At 45.1% G+C, this 20,973-nt stretch overlaps 1 protein-coding gene across 1 annotated transcript in view; it reads left to right on the top strand.

Annotated features, from left to right (window-relative positions):
- znf451 (zinc finger protein 451) overlaps window positions 1–20,973 on the top strand; it is a 39,081-nt gene that overhangs the window by 2,337 nt on the left and 15,771 nt on the right. The window contains exons 2-6 of the mRNA XM_042333582.1: window positions 4,513–4,599; window positions 5,419–5,502; window positions 12,695–12,820; window positions 17,064–17,178; window positions 19,085–19,232. Coding sequence (XP_042189516.1) covers window positions 4,531–4,599; window positions 5,419–5,502; window positions 12,695–12,820; window positions 17,064–17,178; window positions 19,085–19,232 — 542 coding nt within the window. The 5' untranslated portion in view covers window positions 4,513–4,530. The remainder of the gene's footprint in view (window positions 1–4,512; window positions 4,600–5,418; window positions 5,503–12,694; window positions 12,821–17,063; window positions 17,179–19,084; window positions 19,233–20,973) is intronic.

The following is a 20,973-nucleotide window of genomic DNA, read 5'->3' as shown; positions in this document are numbered from 1 at the left end:
GCCTTGGGACGTCCTCCCGACGTGAAAGGCACTATACAAACGTAATTTTTGTTGATGTTGAGACATCTCAACAATATAAAGCACTGCATTAAAATTCCAAGGATTATTATTGTTACACAGATTTGATATGAAGTGAGTTTGGGGCAGGTTCACTCAGGCCAGTGCTCAGGTAAAGTAATAGTAAAATGGGCCAGTAATAGGAAACCTCTTGCCCTCACTTATTTAGTCTGTCTCTTCGAGAGAGCATCGGGTGCACAGTTGTGGCAAATAGCAGCAGATTTAGCATTCTGAGGTTGGAGTTCAGATCTGTTTTGATGACAATTCAATGCAAATTACATTTGTATAGCGCCTTTCACATTGGGAGGACATCCCAAGGCGCTGGACAGTCAGGGATTTGGACTTGAGCTGGGGGTCGGGATAGGGGAGGGTGGGAGAGTGGCCGAGACACGTCTTGAAGGAAAGGAGGGAGCAAGGCGAAGGGAATGTGGGATACACTTCCGTAGGGTGGGGGCAGAAAGGCTCAAGGCCCGACCGCCGAAGGTGGAATGGGCCGGGCGTGGGACGTGGAACAGGCTGCTGAGCGGAGGGAGCGGACAGATTGATATGGGGTCAGCAGGTGGCAGAGGTAGTGAGAGGCAAGGCCATGGAGGGCCTTGAAGGTGAGGATGAGGATTTTGAACTCTATCCTCTGAGGGATGGAGAGCCACTGGAGCTGGGCGAGGGTGGGTGTGATGGGGCCACGGAGCCTGGTGCAGGAGAGGACACGAGCTGCAGAATTCTGGATAATCTGCGGCTTGTGGAGGGAAGAGTTGGGGAGGCCGACAAGCAGGGAGTTGGTGTAGTCGAGCCAAGATGTGATGAACGCGTGGATGAGGGTTTCGGCGGCTTGAGGGTTGGGGCAGTGGCGGAGTCGGGCAAAATTGCGGAGGTGGGGGAAGGCAGAGCGGGTCTTAGCGCAGATGTGGGATAGAAAAGACAGTTGAGGGTCGAACAAGACGCCAAGGTTCCAGACTGGCTTAGCAAGGTGGAGTGTGCGTCCATGGATGGAGGCGCTGACGGGAGCCGATCAGGAGAGCTTTGGTCTTGTTGACGTTCAACTGTAGAAAGTTAGCTCTCATCCAAGACTTGATGTCTGACAGCCATTCTCTCAGGACAGCAGTGGTCCTGGAGTCGAGGGTGGAGGCAGAGAGATACGAGTTGGGTGTCATCCGCATACATGTGGAAGTTGACCCCATGTCTGCGGATGATGTCACCAAGAGGGAGCATATAGGTATTGAAGAGGAGGGGACCAAGGACAGTAGCTGTCAGTCACTAACCTGAGCTCCACAACCATCATCTTGCACACTTGAACCAGCACCAAATACCCTGAAGGGTGCCAGACTGTTCAGAAACGAGGAGAGGCAAGGCTCCCAAATGCACAAAATGAAGTGTGTGTGTGACTGACTCTGTGTGCGTGTGTGACTGACTCTGTGCGTGTGTGTGTGTGTGTGTGTGTGTGTTTCAACGTACCTTGGGATGTCCTCCCGAGATGTAATCCTGTTGTTGTTGTGTGACTGTGTGTGTGTGTGTTTGTTCAATAGAGCAGTGGGGTTTGGAAAAATAGTATTTTAAATTGTAAATTATGGATTATATGGACAGTACCACAGAAAAGCATGGAGGAAATTGAATAGGGGGATTTAAAGGTTGACTGTTTATCCTCGCTATGCACTGTGCAGGCCACACAGAAATCTGATTTGCCAGAATGGGCATTTGGTGCCAATTTGGGTTTGAAAACAAAAGTGATGTGGAACACTTCCAAAAATTGTTTAATATCATTGTTTCCAATTATCCTTCATTATATGGACTTGTCAAGGTACAAAGCATTAAAATCAAAAGTGAGTGCCTCCATACCGCTCCGCTCTTATCTAACTGAAAGACCTGATACTGTTAACATTCCAGATATTTAGTCCTGTAGTTCGGTGGTTAGAGCACTCGCCTCGCAAGTGAGATATCTGGGTACTATTCCCGGCAGGGCGAAATGTTTCTTTACTCCGCACGCCTCGGTTTACTAGCAGTAAGTAGGAACACGGTTGTTAGTTGATTGGCGGATCGCTTTTCTGGGGATAATAATCCTTTAAAAAAATAATAATTTGGTCGCTCGATCCACAGCTGTGCACAATTGGCTGCCGCGTTTCGCCCACAAATATACAGTCCATTCACTTTTACAGTGTACTCTGTGAAGCGCTTTGAGACATTTCGAAGACGTGAAAAGCTCTATATCAAATGCAGGGATTATTATTATTATAAGATTGAGGTGAGAGGAGATTGGTGGGGGAGGATAGAGTGGTCGACGGTATTGAAGGCAGCAGAGAGGTCAAGGAGAACGAAGAGGCAGAGAGAGAGCCCTGATTGCAGATGGACCAAATGTCAGTTTTCACTTGGACCAAAGCTGTTTCTTTGCCTTGGCCGGCACGGAAACCCGATGACAGAAGTGATACGAATTTTTACTTTACAGCTAACTGTTCTCTACCTGGCCTAGGAACTATTCATGGTGATACGGGGGCGGTGAGGGTGGGGGTCACAGATTATTGATGATGACACGAGGATAGGGTGACAGATTATTCAAGGTAACACTGGGGGTGAGAAAGTATTGTTCTGATCATACTTTCTTGCTCCTGTGCAGTCCTGTAGCATAGTAGTTAGCGCGCTCGTCTTGTATGTGAGAGGATCCTGGTTCGATTCCCAGGCGGACCAAAACCGTAGGCAAGATTCCTTACTCCGCACACCTATACGTAGCAGTAAATTGGAACCTGGTTGTTAGTCGAGTGGCTGATCGAATTCTGCCGTTATCAATCCCTCAAGAAAAATTGTTCACGCAATTCCTGACTTTTTGGGTCACTGCTGTGTGCAATTGGCGGCTGCGTTTCGCCCACAAAATATAATAATAATAATAATAATCCTTGCATTTGATATAGCGCTTTTCACGTCGGGAGGACGTCCCAAAGCGCTTCACAGAACACACTGTAAAGTGAATTGACTGTATATTTGTGGGCGAACGCGGCAGCCAATTGCGCACAGCAATGTCCCACAAACAGTCGTAGATTGAAAATGACCAATTTATTATTATTTTGTTTTGGAGGGATTATTATTAGGCTCTGTGTGGAGTAAGGAAACTTGCCCAAGGTTTCGCCCTCTGCCTGGAATTGAACTCAGGTCTCTCGCTTGTAAAGCGAGTGCTCTAACCACAAAGCTACAGGACTCCATAGAGTCAGTTCACTTTACAGTCTATTCTGTGAAGAGCTTTGAGTCGTCTCAATGATGTGATAACGTGCTGTATCAAATGCAAGGATTATTATATATCATTATAAATGGTTGTTAATTGTGGTTTTTAAAAAAAAATCCATGTTGGTTTGTGAGAGGCGGTCCAGTTTGGCAACAGTGTTCTGAAGTGCGGAAGGAGTTGTGTGTCTTTCCCTCCCCCCACCCCGCGCCTTACACACACCCTGCCACACCCTCCCCCCGAGCTCCGCAGTCTTCCTCATCGTTAATTAATTTTCCTGGAAAGAGGTGCCATGTTGAGGCTAGACACAGCTGGAAGAGAATTAGGGAGCTGTATCTTATTTGTTGACAGCTGAGTGTTTTGGCAAAGGCCTGTTGTGATTTGGTATTTGCCCTATGGGTGCTGGGTCTGAGGCACACGGAGGCCATGATGAAAGAGCTAGAGAGAAAACAGAAGGAAAATCAACGTACTGCCTTAAATTGTGGAGTCCTTTAGCATATTGGTTACTGCGCTCGCCTCTCAAGCGAGAGGACCCGGGTTAGATTCCCGGGCCAGGTGAAACTTTAGGCAAGTTTCTTTACTCCATGTACCCCTGTTTACCTAGAAGTAAGAAGGAATCCGGTCGTTGGTCAAGTGGCAGATAGCTTTCCGGGGGGTAATGATCCATCCAAAACAAATTGTTTGTGCGACACTATTGTGCGCAATTGGCTGCTGTGTTTTTCCCACAAAATACACGGTCAATCCACAATACAATATATTCTGTGAAGCGCTTTGAGACGTCCCAACGACATGATAAGGTGTTATATCCAATGCAAGGATGATCATTATTAAAATATTAGATTTCAGTTTACAACAGTGTAACATTTTTGAGACGTTCTCCCCATATGAAAGGCACTACATAAATGTACATTGCTGTTGAACTGCTGTTGTCAATGGCATCACCTTTGGGAATCCTACAGAAATTTTCGGTGCAGACAGAGCAATCGACCCATTGTGTCTGAGCCGTCTCTATCTCCACTTTTTCCTTCTTTCTCCATATTTTTTACTGCTCATCTTACAGGAAGAGTTCCATTTTTCATTGTTTCTATTGTTCCTTGGAAAGGTGCTTTACAATGTAATTTGGTGTTGGAAAGACTTTACCTGCGGTCTTGAATGGAAAGGCATCATTATGAAATCGTTTAGATAACTCGCCAAGGCTTTTGACTCAACTTGACCCTGATTGCTTTCTGTTGTGTTATGTTGTTTACATGCAGATTCCATCTTCTATCATCATGTCGTCTAGCGATGGACCGCTACCAGTGGAGAAGCGAGAGAGTGAAGAAGAGGTGGTGTTTGTGAGTGTAAGTATTCTGATTGTGTGGGTTTTCCACCCAAACCAATACCTGTCCGTCCTGGCCTTCCTTCGGATGATGAGACCTTGAAATCAAGTCGAGGGCTGACTGTCCTCAGCTCGGATGGAAACCCCTGACTGTCCAGCGCCTGAGGACTTCCTCCCGACTTGAAAGGTGCAAAACAAATATAATCTGTTGTTGTGGTAATCAACAGCTCTATTGTCGGCAAGTTCATTGCCAACTGCAGTCTGTCCCAATGTGAATACTTTTTAGACAATCCAGTTTAAGAGGTCACCCAGTGGAATAAATAAAACCTTGGAGTTCTTCTCCTTGTGTGGAGACGAGGTGGGTGGGGGACGACGACGAGCCTTTAGATCCCTTTTGCCTCCAGCTCTTAGACTTGTCCAGTACACCTGTGAATTGAATACTGGAATGGATTTGATGCTCATACTATTTGTATTTGGTGCTCATGATACATCCATTCACATTTTCGAGACTGTGGTGGATAGATATTTGTTAGGTCAGGGTATCAAGGCATATTGGGCAAGGGCGGATAATTGGAGTTGAGGTACAGATCAGCCATGATCTTATAGAAGGCGGAACAGGCTTGAGGGGCTGAATGGCCTACCCCTGTGTCATTGTAGCAATTGCAACTTGTGGTTGAATAATTTTGAAAAGATCTTATCTGTTCTATATGTGTCCTGGTGACGTCATCCGAAGACATGGGGCTAACTTCCACATGCGAGTGACACCCATGTTGTTGTTGTTGGGTAATTAATGTATTAACTTTTTGACTTTGTTTTTTCCATGGGGCCACGGGTGTAAAAGGAGCAGCCAATAAGACCTATTTTGGACTACATTGATCTGTCAAGTGACGAAGACACTGAGGGGAGCGACAAACAACTGAGTCAGGTCAGTAGTTTGCTGAACTGCAATATCTGTTGATCTCAGATTTCACCTCGCCCTTAATCCTTGCATTTGATATAGTGGCATATCACTTTGTCTCAAAGAGCTTCACAGGATATACTTACTGTAAAGTTCTGGATCTACTATGTACTTCGCAGGATATATTGTTAAGTTCTGGATATACTGTATACTTTGCAAGGTATACTGTAAAGTTCTGGATATACTGTAAACAATTGTGTTGTGCGGGAGAAATAAGACAACCAATTTGCCCACAGCAATGTCTCACGAACAGCCATGGAGTGAGTGACCAGTTTTATTTGGGGGATTGTTGGCTGGGACACCGGGAGATACTCCCTTTGCTGTTTGAATAATGCCGTGGCATCCTTTAATATCCACCTGAACAGTCAGATGTGACCTTGGTTTAATGTCTCATCTGAAGGACGGCGCCTCACGACGATGCAAACCCCCCCCCAATCACTGTATTGGATTGTCAGCTTAGATTATGTGATTCCAAGTCCTGACGTGGGGCTTATACCCACAACCTTCTGACTCAGTGGAGTGAGCGCTACCATTATGCCAGGCTGACACACGTTATTGTTAGCACTGTCTCACAAGCTTCCCACTGCTTGTCCAGGCAAAACTGACCACCCTACCCATTAGGGCTTTACCTTTGTAGGGTTAACAGGGGAGCTGAGTGACAAGAATCCCTATCCCTTCTGTATTAGTCAATGTAAATCGGCCTCAACCATTGGTGCCCGAATTAACATCTAGAGCAGTTAGGCTAAGGCGAGATGTCCAGTTTTATCGGGGTTGTAGAGTGAATTGTGCCAAGGTAAACTGACAGGCAGACACTCCCACACTCAGCTTTTTCCTCATCAAGGAGCTCTGAAAATGGCAATTGAAAGCGGAAATAAATTGTGCTATTGGTAACTGGAAATGCAAGTATTTTACATGCATTTTGCTTTTGAATCGGTAGGTACCGTCCTGGGAGGTAAGGGAATGGTAGTCTTGTCTTTGATTCATGCTCTCTGCTCCTGAGCAGGTCTGCAGTAAAAGTCATTGTAATAAACAAACTATGAGCCACTGATTAATAATTATAATCCTTGCATTTTGATATAGCACCACATCAAGTCGTTGAAACATCTCAAAGCACTTCACAGAATATACTGTAAAGTGTAGTGACTGTGTACTCTGTGGGCGAAACACACAGTCACTACACTTTACAGTATATTCTTCTCAGTGTTAACCTATAATTCCGTCCTCCTTTCCATTCCCAATGTTCTCTTCCCCCTCCCCCCTGTGGCCAGTGAGAAGAAACGCAGTCGAAAGCAAGAGTTCAATGCAGCACTTGTTACATAGGGGATTACGTTGTAAGAGCTCCTAACAGATGTTGTTATCATTGCTCTTTCACATATGTACTGCAGTTGGTCACAGCTCAACTCTGGCACTGGCGTAGCAATCTTGCTCGTTTGGAATATGAAAAGCCCCGACCGGATTACACTGACAAATTCCAGCCTGCGAGCTCAACAGCTGAAGTTGTTAACCCATTGCCAGATGCAGATTAAAGCGCACGAGGAAAGAGCTGCTATAATTTTCCCTACAAGATTTCACTCCCGTATATTCTCGCTCGTGTATCCTTCAACGCACCTTGTAATATTGTCTTAACGCTTTATATCAAAACAAAATTTTGTTTTAAAATGAAATAAGAAAAGAAATACTGGTTTTGGCTCAAAAGGAGAAGGGAGTTTCTCCCTGTGTCCTAGCCGACAATCCTCTTTCCCACCTCAACCCCCCACCCAAATAAAATTGGTTGTTTTGCTTCACGGTTGTTTGTGGGATGTTGCTGTGTGCAATTGGCAGCCACATTCATCTAGAAAATACAGTCAATACACTTTACAGTAAATTCAGTGAAGGACTTTCAGCCGTCATGAAAAGCACTAAATTAAATGTGAGGATTATTTTTTTTGTCATCTTGATCTGCTGAACAGACCAGCCTAAATAATGAGGAAATGCAAGGTCATGAGATTTGCATGCCATTCACTCTGTTGGTTGAAATAGCAGAGGCTGAGGTTATATTCCTTAGAGCAAAGGTGGCTTAGCGTTGATTTTAATTGAGGCAAGAAAAAAAATGAATGCAATTGGCAGGTTAGATAGTGGACGACTGCTCTATCTGGTAGAGGGATCACAAAGGTGCATTAACTTAAAGTCAGAGTTATAATAATAATTACAACAACAACAAAATTACATTTATACAGCGCCTTTCATGTCTGGAGGACGTCCCAAGGCCCTGGGCAACCAATATTTCGGACTTGAGGTGGGGATCGGGATCGGGGAGGGGGCAGTGGGGAAGCAGGGTGACCGGAGGCACGGTCGAAGAGGAAGGCCTTGAGACAGGCCTTGAATGAAGCAAGGGAGGGGGCGAGATGGAGGAACTGCGGGGTGGGGTGGGCGAGGCGGGGGACTTGAAGCAGGCTGCTAGGTGGAGGGTGCGGGCAGGTTAGTAGGGTTAGGAGGTTGCAGAGAATAATAATAATCCTTGCATTTGATATAGAGCCTTATCACATCTTCAAGACGTCTCAAAGCGCTTCACAGAATTTACTGTAAAGTGAATTGATTGTATACTTTGTGGGCGAAACGCAACAGTCAATTGAGCACAACAGTATTATTATTATTAATAACCAAAATTATTATTATTTTTAAAGCACTCAGGACTGATTTTAAGGAAGAATTTCTTCACATAGAGGGTTGGTAGCAGAAAGTGTTGAGTCTTTCAAATTAGGTAGATTTCTGTGAGGAAATAACACCTCGTGATACAGGGCATAGTTTAGAACATGACATGTGCAATGCTCTGTCCTAAAAAGCTGTGGATGCAAAATCAATGGAGATGTTTAAAAAAGAGATGGAAAGGATAGAACACTGGCATTAAAAGATGTGCCAAGATTTTATAAATAAATTGGTAATTCATTCACGGCTGTTCGCAGATATATTGCTGTGCCCAAATTAGCTGCCGTGTTCATCCACAGAAATACGCAGTCACTACTTCTCCAGTAAATCATGTGAAACTCGGTGAGCTGTTTTGCTGCAGTGATATTTTTCCTGTCCTTGTGAAGCGCTGTGATGTTATCCTACTTGAATGCTGTGTCTGTGTGTGTATATATATGTACACACACACACTAGCTATACCCGTTGCAGCTACGCTTGCACCCAAAGGATCCAAAATGGAATGTAGATTGACATACAGACAAACATTTCATCTTTATCCAGCCTCCTGTGGCGAAGCCTCATGTCAAAGCTACGCTAACCGAAGGGGTTTATTGTGTGATGCAGCTGGTCCTCGAGTTATTGCAGTGCTTCCATGTAGATGACATTTGCAGTTTTATCTCCTACGGCCATGATGTAGGTTTTGAGATGAACCCGCACGTGAGCATCCGACATAGAACTGTCCATGGGGAAAAGCAGGGTATATTCAAGAAAAGACCAGCAACCTTTAAGCTCTGCCCCTGTGACTTGTTAATTGACATGGCAAAACATATTTGAACAGGGATTGGAGCCTTTTGAACTCAAACGGGTAGTCACTTGGGAGCAGTGGGATGTGAGGAATTAATATATTCCCCTTGAACAGATCAGTCAGAATAGCTGCTTCTGTAACATGTGGCATCAACTGCTTTACTACAGCCTTGTGCCATTGCATAGCTTCGGAGCATTTAGATTCCTCAGCAGCATGATTATGCATCAAAGCTTAGTATGAGTTTGTATGGAGGCATACCGGATGGTTCTAAAGAGTTTAAAAACTCAGTTGGATAGTGGACAGTATTTTCAATGTCAGGAACAGTATCTATGGACTTGCACACAGTTTCTTGGCCAGGGAAGTCATTGAGTAGCTGGGAATTGACTAGTTTTTTTGGAGCAAGGATTGCCCGTTGATACAACCACTTCTGATTTGTGTAGTTCTGGCTGTGGTTCGAGAAAATTTTGTTTTTGAGCTCTGCTATATCTTGTACAATGATCCCACAACCTTGCGGGAATCTGAATTTGTCCATCTGTTGGATCCACTGGAATTTTGCTATCCCCAATTTCCAGAGCAGAAGGAGGTCGGCACATGCCACAGCTGCAGAACTGCCATGAAGATGGACTTGCATGTTTTTCTGAGGCTCATCTTCTCCTCACACGCCCACAGCCTGGAAGCCTTAAGACTGGCATCGAGTTCATCAGCACGGGTACCACGTTGTATGAGAGGTAGTGTCTGGCGGAAGTCTCGTGACAAAATAAGTGTTATCCCTCTCATCATCGGGGTGAAGTGTCCTGTTCAGGCTTGTACATTCATCCCACACGATGGTTTTACAGTCTTTGATCAATGTGGTTGTAGCTGTACCCTTCTTGATATTGCACACTGCATCCTCTGTATGAGAAAGGTTCAGTGGCAGCTTGAAGGCAGAATGGGCTATTCTGCCACCTGTAAGTAGAGTTGCTGCAGTATCAGAGGACGCAACAGCAAGTGCAATTTGGCCCCTGGACCGAATGTTGGTCAAGATGAGGTATGTTTTTCCTGTACCCAGGTGCATCAAGAAAGATAATGCCTCCTGCATTGTGGTACACTTTGTGAAGGATACTGTGATACCCTGCAGCTTGATCTTCTGTCGTGGTTGATTCTCTCTACTGGATAAAGTGCTGCATTTCATCTTGGTTATAGTTCAGTTCCTGGCAAATTTCTCTGGCCAAAGTGACATCTTCTGTTCTGTGAGTACAGGGCAGACCATAGTGTTGCAATGCCTTTTCCCCCCAATGCCATTACTTGCCTTCTTAGTGTGTGAGGGCCTGGGCACCACTGTAGTCCACCTCAGTTTGTGGATTTGCACAGCGTAGCTGATGGAAAACGTCTTCTGACATGCTTTCTTTGTGGTTATCCCACAGCTGTGTTGGATTAGACAGACCGCAGGTGTGTAACATGATGGCAAACAAATCCCTCAGTCTGATAGTAAATCGTGCCATGGCTGCTTCTTCTAATGTCTGGTTCCAGCGGGCATCGTCTTCTAAGAAACCCCTGTGGTGGCATGCTTCTTGGAACGTATCGCAGACTTCACCATCAACGGTGGTAAGATCCTTATAGCTTGTTGGGTCTCTCACAGTGGGTAGCAAAAGCCTTAGGAAGTTGTTTGGATGCACCGTGTACACTCTGCCGAGCAGTTCACTGGACTTGACACAGGGATAGCGTTTAACATGAGTACCTCGACCTCTTCGTTTTCACTTCTTGGTCTGGTTGTTCCGTGTGAAATACTTTGGGACCTCACAGTAGAGAAGGATTTTTGCAAACTTGTCCTGTTGGCATAATTGGAAGAATACAGTTAGCATGGTTTTGGGAGGTTCAAGTGAATGTTCCCAAATATTTACTTCTGTTAATAAAAAAACACATCCTTTGGCCGTTTTCAAAGTGAACCTGAAGGTGTTGGACCACTGGATGTCGAACATGTATGTGGAAGCCAAAAATTCTCCAGATTGCTTCAATGGTGCTCACATATCGGCCTATCTGGTAGTATATTACCTCGTATCTTCGGCCTTCCTCCCTCTCGGGACCAAACATAGCCATGTCCCAAACTTTGTTCACATATTTGCACACATTTGATGCTCTTAACAGTGTTGCAAAACTCAACATTGATGTGAGCATTGAAGAGCCGAGAGAAATGGGGATTGTATGGGAAAACCCAACGGTTGTCCAATTCCACCTCCTGTCTGTTGTGTGTCAGTACTGCGTGGAATCCACCACCTCAATGTCCCGCTTACCATGTTCTTCACCTATAATCAGGATGGCGACTTCGTCAGTAGTTGGTGGATTGTACTGTACCTTCTCTCATGCTGGCCAGCAGGTGTCTTGTCTGCATGGATTCTATATTCTTCTGCAGTCCTTCTTTCCATTGCGTACTTGAAGCTCCTGACGTATGTGTTTCTGTTGCGAAGCATGTCTTGCAGATCTAATATGAGTTTTGTTCAACCCCAGAACATCGCTTCTACGCTGCATGGTTTGTGCTTCTCGGTTCATCATGAAGTAGATCTGTAAGAATTTTGGTGACTCATTAGGTAAAACGTTTAGAGATCCCGATAAGTGATACACTTGGTCTTGCACTTCAAATGTTAGCATGTAACCTGCCTCTTTAATTTCTCTAGTTGCACCAAAAGAGGTCCGCAGGAAGCACAAATTGTATTTCCTAAGATTTGCTAGAAAATGTTTATAATCAGTCATATGCCACTCAGACTTTTCAGGGGTTCAGGTGGCTCTGTGGGTCGCTCTGGTTTCACCTTTCCAAGCGAGCAACACATGGAATAAACTTCTTTTGCCCATTTCATGGCTCCACGGTGCTCCATATATTTGACATTTTTCCAGTATGTTGGGTGCCTTCTGATTTGTAGTCTCTGCCTGGATCACAGTTGCGCGCAGGTAAATGGAGTGACCTCTGCTGCATTTTCCCGTGTTCTTGTATGCCTTTCTGCGTCTAAGTTCAACCGTGCTGTTCTTTGAGTGGGCAACTCATTTTGGCGCACTGTTGCAGTCCTTTCAGCATTGAAGTGCAGCCGCGCTGTTCTTTGTTCTTCAGTTTCATTTAATGGGCTTTTGACTAGCATTTTTACTTACCCTTAGGTTTGATTTTCGCTTGGACATCTTTATAATGATAAATATAAATGTACAATTTGTAATCACTGAGACGTCCTCCCACCACGAAAGTCGCTTAAAAATGTAAAGTTGTTGCTGCGGCTTAGCTTCGTCTGTGTTCTTTATTTTGTTCCCGTCGCCGCTTGGCTTCGTGCGTGCTCTGTAACACAGGATGCCACAGCGCCACGGTCAGCCAGGGCGGCCACCAGGTGTAACTGCAATGCGTACGTACATACTTAGGTTCTCTGTGATGCACGATGCCGCAGCCCCACTGTCAACTAGCCGGTGGCCACTAGGTATAACTGCAGCGAAAAATGCAAAACTGAAATACATTTTAGGTCATAACCCATGAACGTTAGGAGATACCCGAAAACAAATATGTCCATGTCACTCCTAGATGCAAGACCTTTCTGATGAGGTATAAATCATGTCTCTCCGTCAATTGGTGATCTTTCTTGAAACGCAGACAGACATTGTTTTACAAACATAGAAGATACATAAACACAAGTTGTTGTTGTGATCTTTCTAATCTTGTTCCATGCGTGATGCTTACAGCCCAAGCAGAAGACAAAAGATCACATTGATTGGCAAAAAAGAAGGGTGATATCGACATTGGATCGACTGGCCCGACACGTGGAGGTAGAGAAGCAGCTGAAGGAAGAGAAGTGCAAAGCTTTTCAGGTAACTTCCACCCTTAATCAAGTAGTTTGGTAAAGCAAAGGCAGACTTAGCCTTGGCTCAGTGGTAGGTCTCAACTCTGAGTCAGCAGGTTGTGGGTACAAAGCCCCAACTCGGGACTTGAACTCACATCATCTAAGATGACGCTCCAATACAGTGCTGGCAGGGTGTCCATTGCAGGAGGTGCCGTCTTTCGGATAGGATAACCGAGGTTCCGTCTGCCCCATTCAAACTGAAATTCATTTGCAAAGTGTTTTTTTTTCCTGTTGAGCATCTTTGTAGTTTTCAAATTAAAACCAGTTCAAACATTGAAAAACCTTAGGATGTTTAGTACACACACATATATAGGTTACATTAGTGTGTAAACTGTAAATAATAAGTGTTTATAATACATATAATAAACACTTAAATTTCACTGCCTATAAGTCAGGATTATTCTTGCACAAATAACCTCCAGCCTTTTTCAGTGGATCATTTGATGGTTAAAGGTCAGTTTTCTCATGTGGTGGGGCAATCGCAGTTTTAAATTGCCAGATTATTTTATTTGCCTGATCCCCGTTCTCTCATTGTGTAGACATAGGTAACTGATTATTGGTGAGGTTTGCTGGTTGCCTGGCTACATTGACAACGTGGCTGTCCTTTGTAAAATGATAAGCAAGCTGGAGTGTTTTTTATTGGGTTGGAACAGCAAATCCGACCATTTAATAATCCTTATGGGGAGCAGCCATCATGCCAGGGGTAAAGAGGTAAAGATCATGGGTTGCCTTAGTGCAAAATACAGTACTTTTGTGGAGTCCTATAACTTAGTGGTTAGGGCACTTGCCTCACAAGCAAAGGTCCTGGGTTCGATTCACGGGCAGGGAGAAAAGTTGGGCGGGTTTCCTTGCTCCACACACCCGTGTTGACCTACTACAACGACAACAAGATTACATTTGTATAGCGCCTTTCACGTCGGGAGGACGTCCCAAGGTGCTGGACAGTGTACAGTATTTCAGACCTAGCAGTATGTAATATATAAAAAAAATTTGGTCAGTCAATCTACGACTGTTTGTGGGACATGCTGTGTGCAATTGTATAAGTGTGTGTGTGGGTGTGTATATATATTTGTGTTTATATACATATATATATAGCTAATATTTCCTCTTCCTAAATCCAATGAAGTTTGTTTTCTTTTTTAAAAAGCTTAAATTTTTCCTACCCACCCTCGTAGCAATGCCATTGCTCTCTCGCCTGACATTCACTAATTCAGCACAGACTGGGGATGGAACCTTGACCCTTCTGCTCTGTGTGTCTGAGCAACCCCTTAAAATAGCTTGCTGATGCATCATATATCAGCCATCCACCCTCCTGATCCCAACCCCCTGCTCAGGTATAAATTCTTGACTGTCCAGGACCTTGGGACATTCTTCCGACGTAAAAGTCGCAATACAAATGTAATTTGTTGTAAAAAATCATATATTTGCCTAATTCGTACATCTGCCTGAGTCCTGTTCAAGAGTTTATAGTTTGGCGTAACTCATACTTTGCATAAGTCATTAAATGTACAGTCCCAACTGCTACGACTTGTGTGAGGTTTACTGTGTTGACAGTGGCCTCTCCTGTGCAAAGAGCGGTTTTGTACCTATTTGATGTGACCTGTGTATTGCACTGTGCGTTTGCACAAAGAAGAACTTTGACAACTAAGCAATCTGCTGGGTCTCCAATTTCTGAAACTAGTATCTCAGATGTTAAATTGCTCATATTTCAGATTTCTATATCTTAGTTTGTCAGGCTAATAAAATCTTATTAGGTTTGCAAACATCAGTTGAAAGTAATGGCACTTTATCACGTCAATATCTCATAGTTCTCCACAGTTGTTGTGGTTATTTAGTGACTTTTTTTTCTGTAGGCAAATGCAGCAGGCTACGTTGCACAAAGCAATGCCCCTCAAGCAGTCATTATGTGAATATTCCTTGCATTTGAATAATCTTTGCATTTGATATAGCGCCTTATCACGTCTTCAGGAGTCTCAAAGCGCTTCACAGAATATACTGTAAACTGAATTGACCGTATATTTTGTGGGTGGAATGCAGCAGCCAATTGCGCACAGCAGTGTCCCACAAATAGCCGTGGATTGAGTGACCAAATTATTATTTTGTTTAAGGAATTATTACCCCCGGAGAAGCGATCCACCAATCGACTAACAACCGAGTTCCTACTTACTGCTTGGTAAACCGAGGTGTGTGGTATAAGAAAACTTTCCGGGAATAGATCTCGGGTCTCTTGCTTGCAAGGCGAGGCCTCTAACCACTGAACTGTAGGACTCTAAGGGACTCCAAGTTAACCTGGAAGATTGTTGGTCAGAATGGGGGGGTGGGGGGACAACAACAACAAAATTCCCTTCTCTTCGAACAGTGTTATGGGATATTTGTCATCCACCTGAAGAGTAGGCAGAGAGGACCTCAGTGAACCTCTCATTTCAATAATGCATTACTTCAGTCGATCCAGTTCACCTTCCACCATCCTGGCAGTCGTGAGCACATATCATGTTCTGAACTACTCGAATGCTGTATCCCAAAATATTATTTCCTGAAAGAAATTTGCATTTGAAAGAATCAACACTTTCTGATTCACCGTGTCGCTAGGGGTCCTGTTCCAGAGATTTACCTCTCCCCTCCACACATTTTTTTTCCCCCCCCACCCCCACCTTCCCCAGTCTGGGGTCACATTTAACTGTGAAACGATTTGAGGCGTTCTTCCAACGCGAAAGGCACAGTATCAATGAAATTGTTTTGGGGAGCATCAACCTGGACTGTGAGCTCAAGAGCCAAAATGGGAGTTGAATGCACAACCTTCTTTTCCCCTCTTCCTCTTAATCCTGGGAATAGTAAAACGTATGATGTTTTATATATCACTTTGCCTATGGGTTGTTTTATTTGGGGATGCAATGTGCATAAAACTGTATATTTTGGGAGCTTGATAAACTTCTTAAAAAGGAGTAAGATACAGGAGTATTGGGAAAGCGCGGTAAATGGGGCTGAAAAGATTGTTCTTAAAAGGATCAGCACAGACACGATGGGCTGAATGGCTTCTGTGCTGAAAATTTCTTTGCCTCTGTTGGTTACATATATGTGATGTGCAATAATTGATGCTTTGCTTTTGATTGCAAGTCTAGGGAATATTTTCTGAAGGTGTCTGTACAGGGCTGTACTTTATTAAAGGCCCTGTAACTCGATACAGTCCTGGGAAAATGTGGATTGCTATCCAGCACGGAAACCCTAACCTGTTAATTGGCCTGATCCACAGCTAGTATAAAATACTTTTGCCCATAAAATATACAGTTGATACACTTTACAGTATTTTCTGTGAAGCACTTTGAGACGTCTCGAAGACGTGACAAGGATTATTATTATAGGATTATTATTAGTATATTTACATGGATCAAGCGGACCTAATAATAATAATAATCCTTACATTTCATACAGGCGCCTTTCACCCAGGAAGACCTCAAAACCCTTCACAGGATATACTGCAAAGTGGAGTGACTGATCTGTGGGCAAATATTTCCGCACGTGTCCAAAAAACAATCGTGAAGTGAAATACTAGTTTTATTTGGGGGATTAATGGCCAGAATATTGGGAGAAATTCCTTTCTCTTCGTGAATAGTGCGGTGGAATTCATGAATATCCAACTGATCAGGCATTCGGGTAGACAACTTGTCTCAGTTTAAGGCACACCTGCGATGATGTAGTGCTGTCACAGTGACATCCTAGACTTTATAAGTTACAAGCCCTGATAATAATAATAATAATAATAATCCTTGCATTTGATATAGCGCTTTTCACGTCGGAAGGACGTCCCAAAGCGCTTCACAGAACACACTGTAAAGTGAATTGACTGTAAATTTGTGGGCGAACGCGGCAGCCAATTGCGCACAGCAATGTCCACAAACAGTCGTAGATTGAAAATGCCAATTTTATTATTGTTTTTGGTTTTGGAGGGATTATTATTAGGCGTGTGGAGTAAGGAAACTTGCCCAAGGTTTCGCCCTGCCTGGAATTGAACTCAGGTCTCTCGCTTGCAAAGCTGATGTGCTTGAACCCACAACCTTCTAACTCAGGGGAGTGCTATCAATTGACCACGACCTCCAGAGGTTATTCCTTGTAGCGCTTCCTTCTTTCTGTGCAGCAGAAGTGAATTGGGAAGTGGGTGAGGGCAGGCTGGATGGGTTTGGTTTCTCAGCTTTGGACCTTGTGTGCTCCTGCAGGAGAAGATGGATTCTCAGCACGCCCATGGCCTACAGGAGCTGGAATTTATTCAGGGACAAACAGCAGCAGTGGAGGAAGCGAGAAGATGCGTGGACTGGTGGTTGAAAGTGCCAGGTGTGGTATACCTTGTTAACCTCGCTGTCCAGTTCTCTTTGAGTCTAGGTGGGAGGATTCCAACTCTCGGTTTGGAATTCCAACATGATGACACTCTGTAAAATATGCCAAGATTTGTTTTCTTTCTCGTCCAACATTGGGATGTCCCCTGTCCAACTGGCCTCACCATCAATGGCTGGGACTTCAGCCTCTCAGCCTCCACCCTTTGGAACTTTGTCCCATAGTCTCTGCGCCTCACCCCCTCCTTTAAGGCCCATCTCAAAACCCTCTTTGACCGCGCCTTCGGTCACCCTCCTACCCCTCCTGATCCCAATCCCAGCTCGGGCCCCAATCCATGACTGTCCAGGGCCTTGGGACGTCCTCCCGATGTGAAAGGTACTTCACAAATGTAGTTTGTTGCTGTTTGTTTGGGTTGAATGTTACGTCATCGATCTTCAGTGACCCAAACATTCCCGGTTTCACAGGGAACTTCACTGTTGTGAGAAAAGAATTTGCATTTTTAAAGCCCCTTCTCACGTCAAAACATCTCAAAAAGTGTTTCACAGTAACTTGTTGGCAGTAGCTGTGTTTTTGTGTAGGCAAATGCAGCAGCATTTTGTACACAGCAAAGTCCCACAAACAAATGTGAGGTGAATATAATAATAAAAATCCTTGCTTTTTGATATAGCGCTTTATCAGGTCTTCGAGACGTCTCAAAGTGCTTCATAGAATATTCTGTAAAGTGATTTGACTATATTTTGTGGGCAAAACGCAGCAATTGCATTGTAATGAGTAACCAAATTATTTTTTATTTATTTTGGAGGAATTATTATCCCCGGAAAAGTGATCTGCCAATCAACTAACAACTGGGAACCTACTGCTAGGCAAACGGAGGCGTGTGGAGTAAGGAAACTTGCCCATGATTTCGCTCTGCCGGAGAATTGCACCCAGGTCCTCTCGCTTGTGAAGCGAGTGCTCTAACCACTGAGCTACAGGACAAATGACCAACAAACTTATAATATTGTGGGTCCTTTAGCATAAGACCTTGAACAGGCAGATGGGTGTGACATTGAATTCATGTGAGAGAAGTCAGTACCTCGAACAATGCTGCCACCCCCTCAGTACTGTTCTGGATTATCAGCCTTGTCTGAACTCAAGTCCCAATGTGGGTCTTTAATTCAAAACTTTCTGACCATGAAGCAAAGTTGCTACTAATTGAGCAGGGCTAAAAGACAAAAAAAACTTATGAAGAATTAACGTCATAAGATAGACTCGGTATAATTTATCTGCATTATTTAAATTTGCAAAATAGTTTCATGTTGCCTTGTCCGATTCATTTTTCAAGTCATTCTCGAGAGAAGACTAATTAGAAGGAACTTTTAAACTCCGAAGGGGTATAACATTTTAAATGGGATTGAAACGGTGAACCCAGATCAATACTTTAGGATGGATCAAGGCAGTAGAACAAAAGAAAATAGGTTTAGAGTTGCAAAGGGCAATTTCAGGACTGATACCAGGAAGTTTTTTCTTTATGCAGAGGGTAATTAACAACTGGAACAGATTGCCAGGAAAGGTAGTTGAGGGCAGGACATGTTTAAGAAGCAGCTTATTGCTGTGATGGGAGGAGAGTAGGGTGGGTGTTCTGGAGAGATAAGATCAGATAATAATTTGGTCACTCAATCCACGACTGTTTGTGGGACACTGCTGTGCGCAATTGGCTGCCGAGTTTCACCCGCAAAATATACAAGTCGATTCACTTTACAGTATGTTCCGTGAAGCGCTTTGAGACGTCTTGAAGACGTGATAAGGTACGATTTCAAATGTAAGGAATATTATTATTATCAGATGGGCCGGCCAAATGGCCTTCTTCATCTAAACTAATCTTGTTCATGTGAACTGATTTTGTGAATGTGCTTTTTCAAAACAGGACTGAAGCCTGGTTGTTTTAACCTTGATCGCAGGGCTGTGAAGAGACATCCGGTGAAGCCATTGACTGTAGATCCCATTGACTGCCCGGTAATGAACTGCAATCGGCAGTTTGACCACAAACAACTGCTGCTGGGTCATTTGAAAAGGTGAGCATTTCCTCTTGACCCTGACTGCGATGAAAGGTAATGCAGTGTGGCGAGGTGACCGAGGAACCTGTTGCTTGTCTCACTCGGCAACCACAGATACGGAAGAATTAAGACTTGCGACTGTTTTTTTTCTCTCTCTCTCTCTCGCCTCCAGCAGCCAATTGGTCACACAGACAGCTGTGATCTGAATGACCAACCTGCACAAGTAATAATATTATTATTACTTCAACCCCTCCTGCTCCATCTCCTCAGACTTCTCTTCCCTGTTCTCCTCGCTCAACCTCTCCCTCCACATCAACTCCGCCACTCAAAGTCACGGCCACCCACTTGAGTTGGTGATCACCCGGGGCCTCAGTGTCTCGGATGTCACCATTACCGACAAGGCCGTCTCCGATCACCACTTCATCTCCTTCACCACCTCCACCCCCCTCCCCACCTCCACCAGACCCACCACCATCTTCTACCGCCCCTGGAAGAAGTTACCCCCACAATCCCTAACCGCTGCCTTGGAGTCCTCTGAATTCCTCTCCCTCTGGCCTTCAACCCTCACTGACTCCTCTTCTCCTCTCCTCCACACTCGACACTCTTGCCCCCATCACCTCCCGTACTGTCTCCTACTCTCGCTCCTCCCCCTGGTTCACCACCCACCTCCGCTCACTGAAGAGCCAGGTGCGGGCCGCTGAACGCACCTGCTCAAATCTGGCCTAACGGTCCACCGACAAATCTGGCTGGACCTCCTCAAAATCTACCGCTCCACTCTAGCCTCGGCCAAGTCGTCCTTCTACTCCAGGATAATCCTGGAGGCGAAGAACAACCCCAGGCTACTGTTTTCTACCACATCCCGACTCCTCCGTCCCCCCCACCCCGCGCAGGTCATCTCCTCCAACCTTCACTGCGAGGAGATGCTGGATTTCCTTGAATCCAAAATCAAGGGAATCCGCTCCGCGGTCACTTCCCCTCCAACTTCCACCCCACCCCCTCCCTCCCACACTCCGACTCCTACCCATCCTCCCCTACACACCTTCGTACCCGTTTCCCCACCCTCTGTCACCAAACTCATCCTATCCCTGAAACCCACCACCTGCTCCCTTGACCCCATCCCCACTCCACTCCTTATCTCTCAGCTCCACCTCCTTGCCCCACATATCACAGACATCATCAACCTGTCCCTCTCCTCTGGCTCTGTTCCCATTCCCTTAAAAACTGCCATCATCACTCCCACTTTGAAAAAACCCTCCCTTGATGCGTCGCAGCTATCAAGCTACCGGCCCATCTCCAACCTCCCCTTCCTGTCCAAGGTCCTTGAAAGAGTTGTCGCCTCCCAGCTGCGCTCTTTCCTCTCCACCCATTCACTATTCGAACCCCTTCAGTCGGGTTTCCGTGCTGCCCATAGCACAGAAACTGCCCTGGTCAAGGTCACCAATGACATCCTGACCATCTGTGACCAGGGCTCCCTCTGCCTCCTCGTCCTCCTCGACCTATCGGCAGCATTCGATACGGTCGACCACGCTATCCTCCTCCACCGCTTGTCCTCCCACCTCAACCTTCAAGGCCCTGTCCTTGAGTGGTTTAGGTCGTACCTCTCCCACCGTCTTCATTTTGTTTCCACAAACGGCTTTTCCTCCAGCCCCGCACTGTCTCGTGCGGTGTCCCTCAGGGCTCTGTCCTCGGTCCCCTCCTCTTCACCCTCTATATGCTCCCCCTTGGTGACATCATCCGCAGACATGGGGTTAACTTCCAC

Source organism: Callorhinchus milii, unplaced genomic scaffold (assembly GCF_018977255.1).
Source record: "Callorhinchus milii isolate IMCB2004 unplaced genomic scaffold, IMCB_Cmil_1.0 Scaffold3, whole genome shotgun sequence".
In the NCBI taxonomy this organism is placed as follows: domain Eukaryota; kingdom Metazoa; phylum Chordata; class Chondrichthyes; order Chimaeriformes; family Callorhinchidae; genus Callorhinchus; species Callorhinchus milii.
The sequence above is the reverse complement of the archived record's forward strand: the minus strand, read 5'-3'. Positions and strand labels throughout refer to the sequence as shown.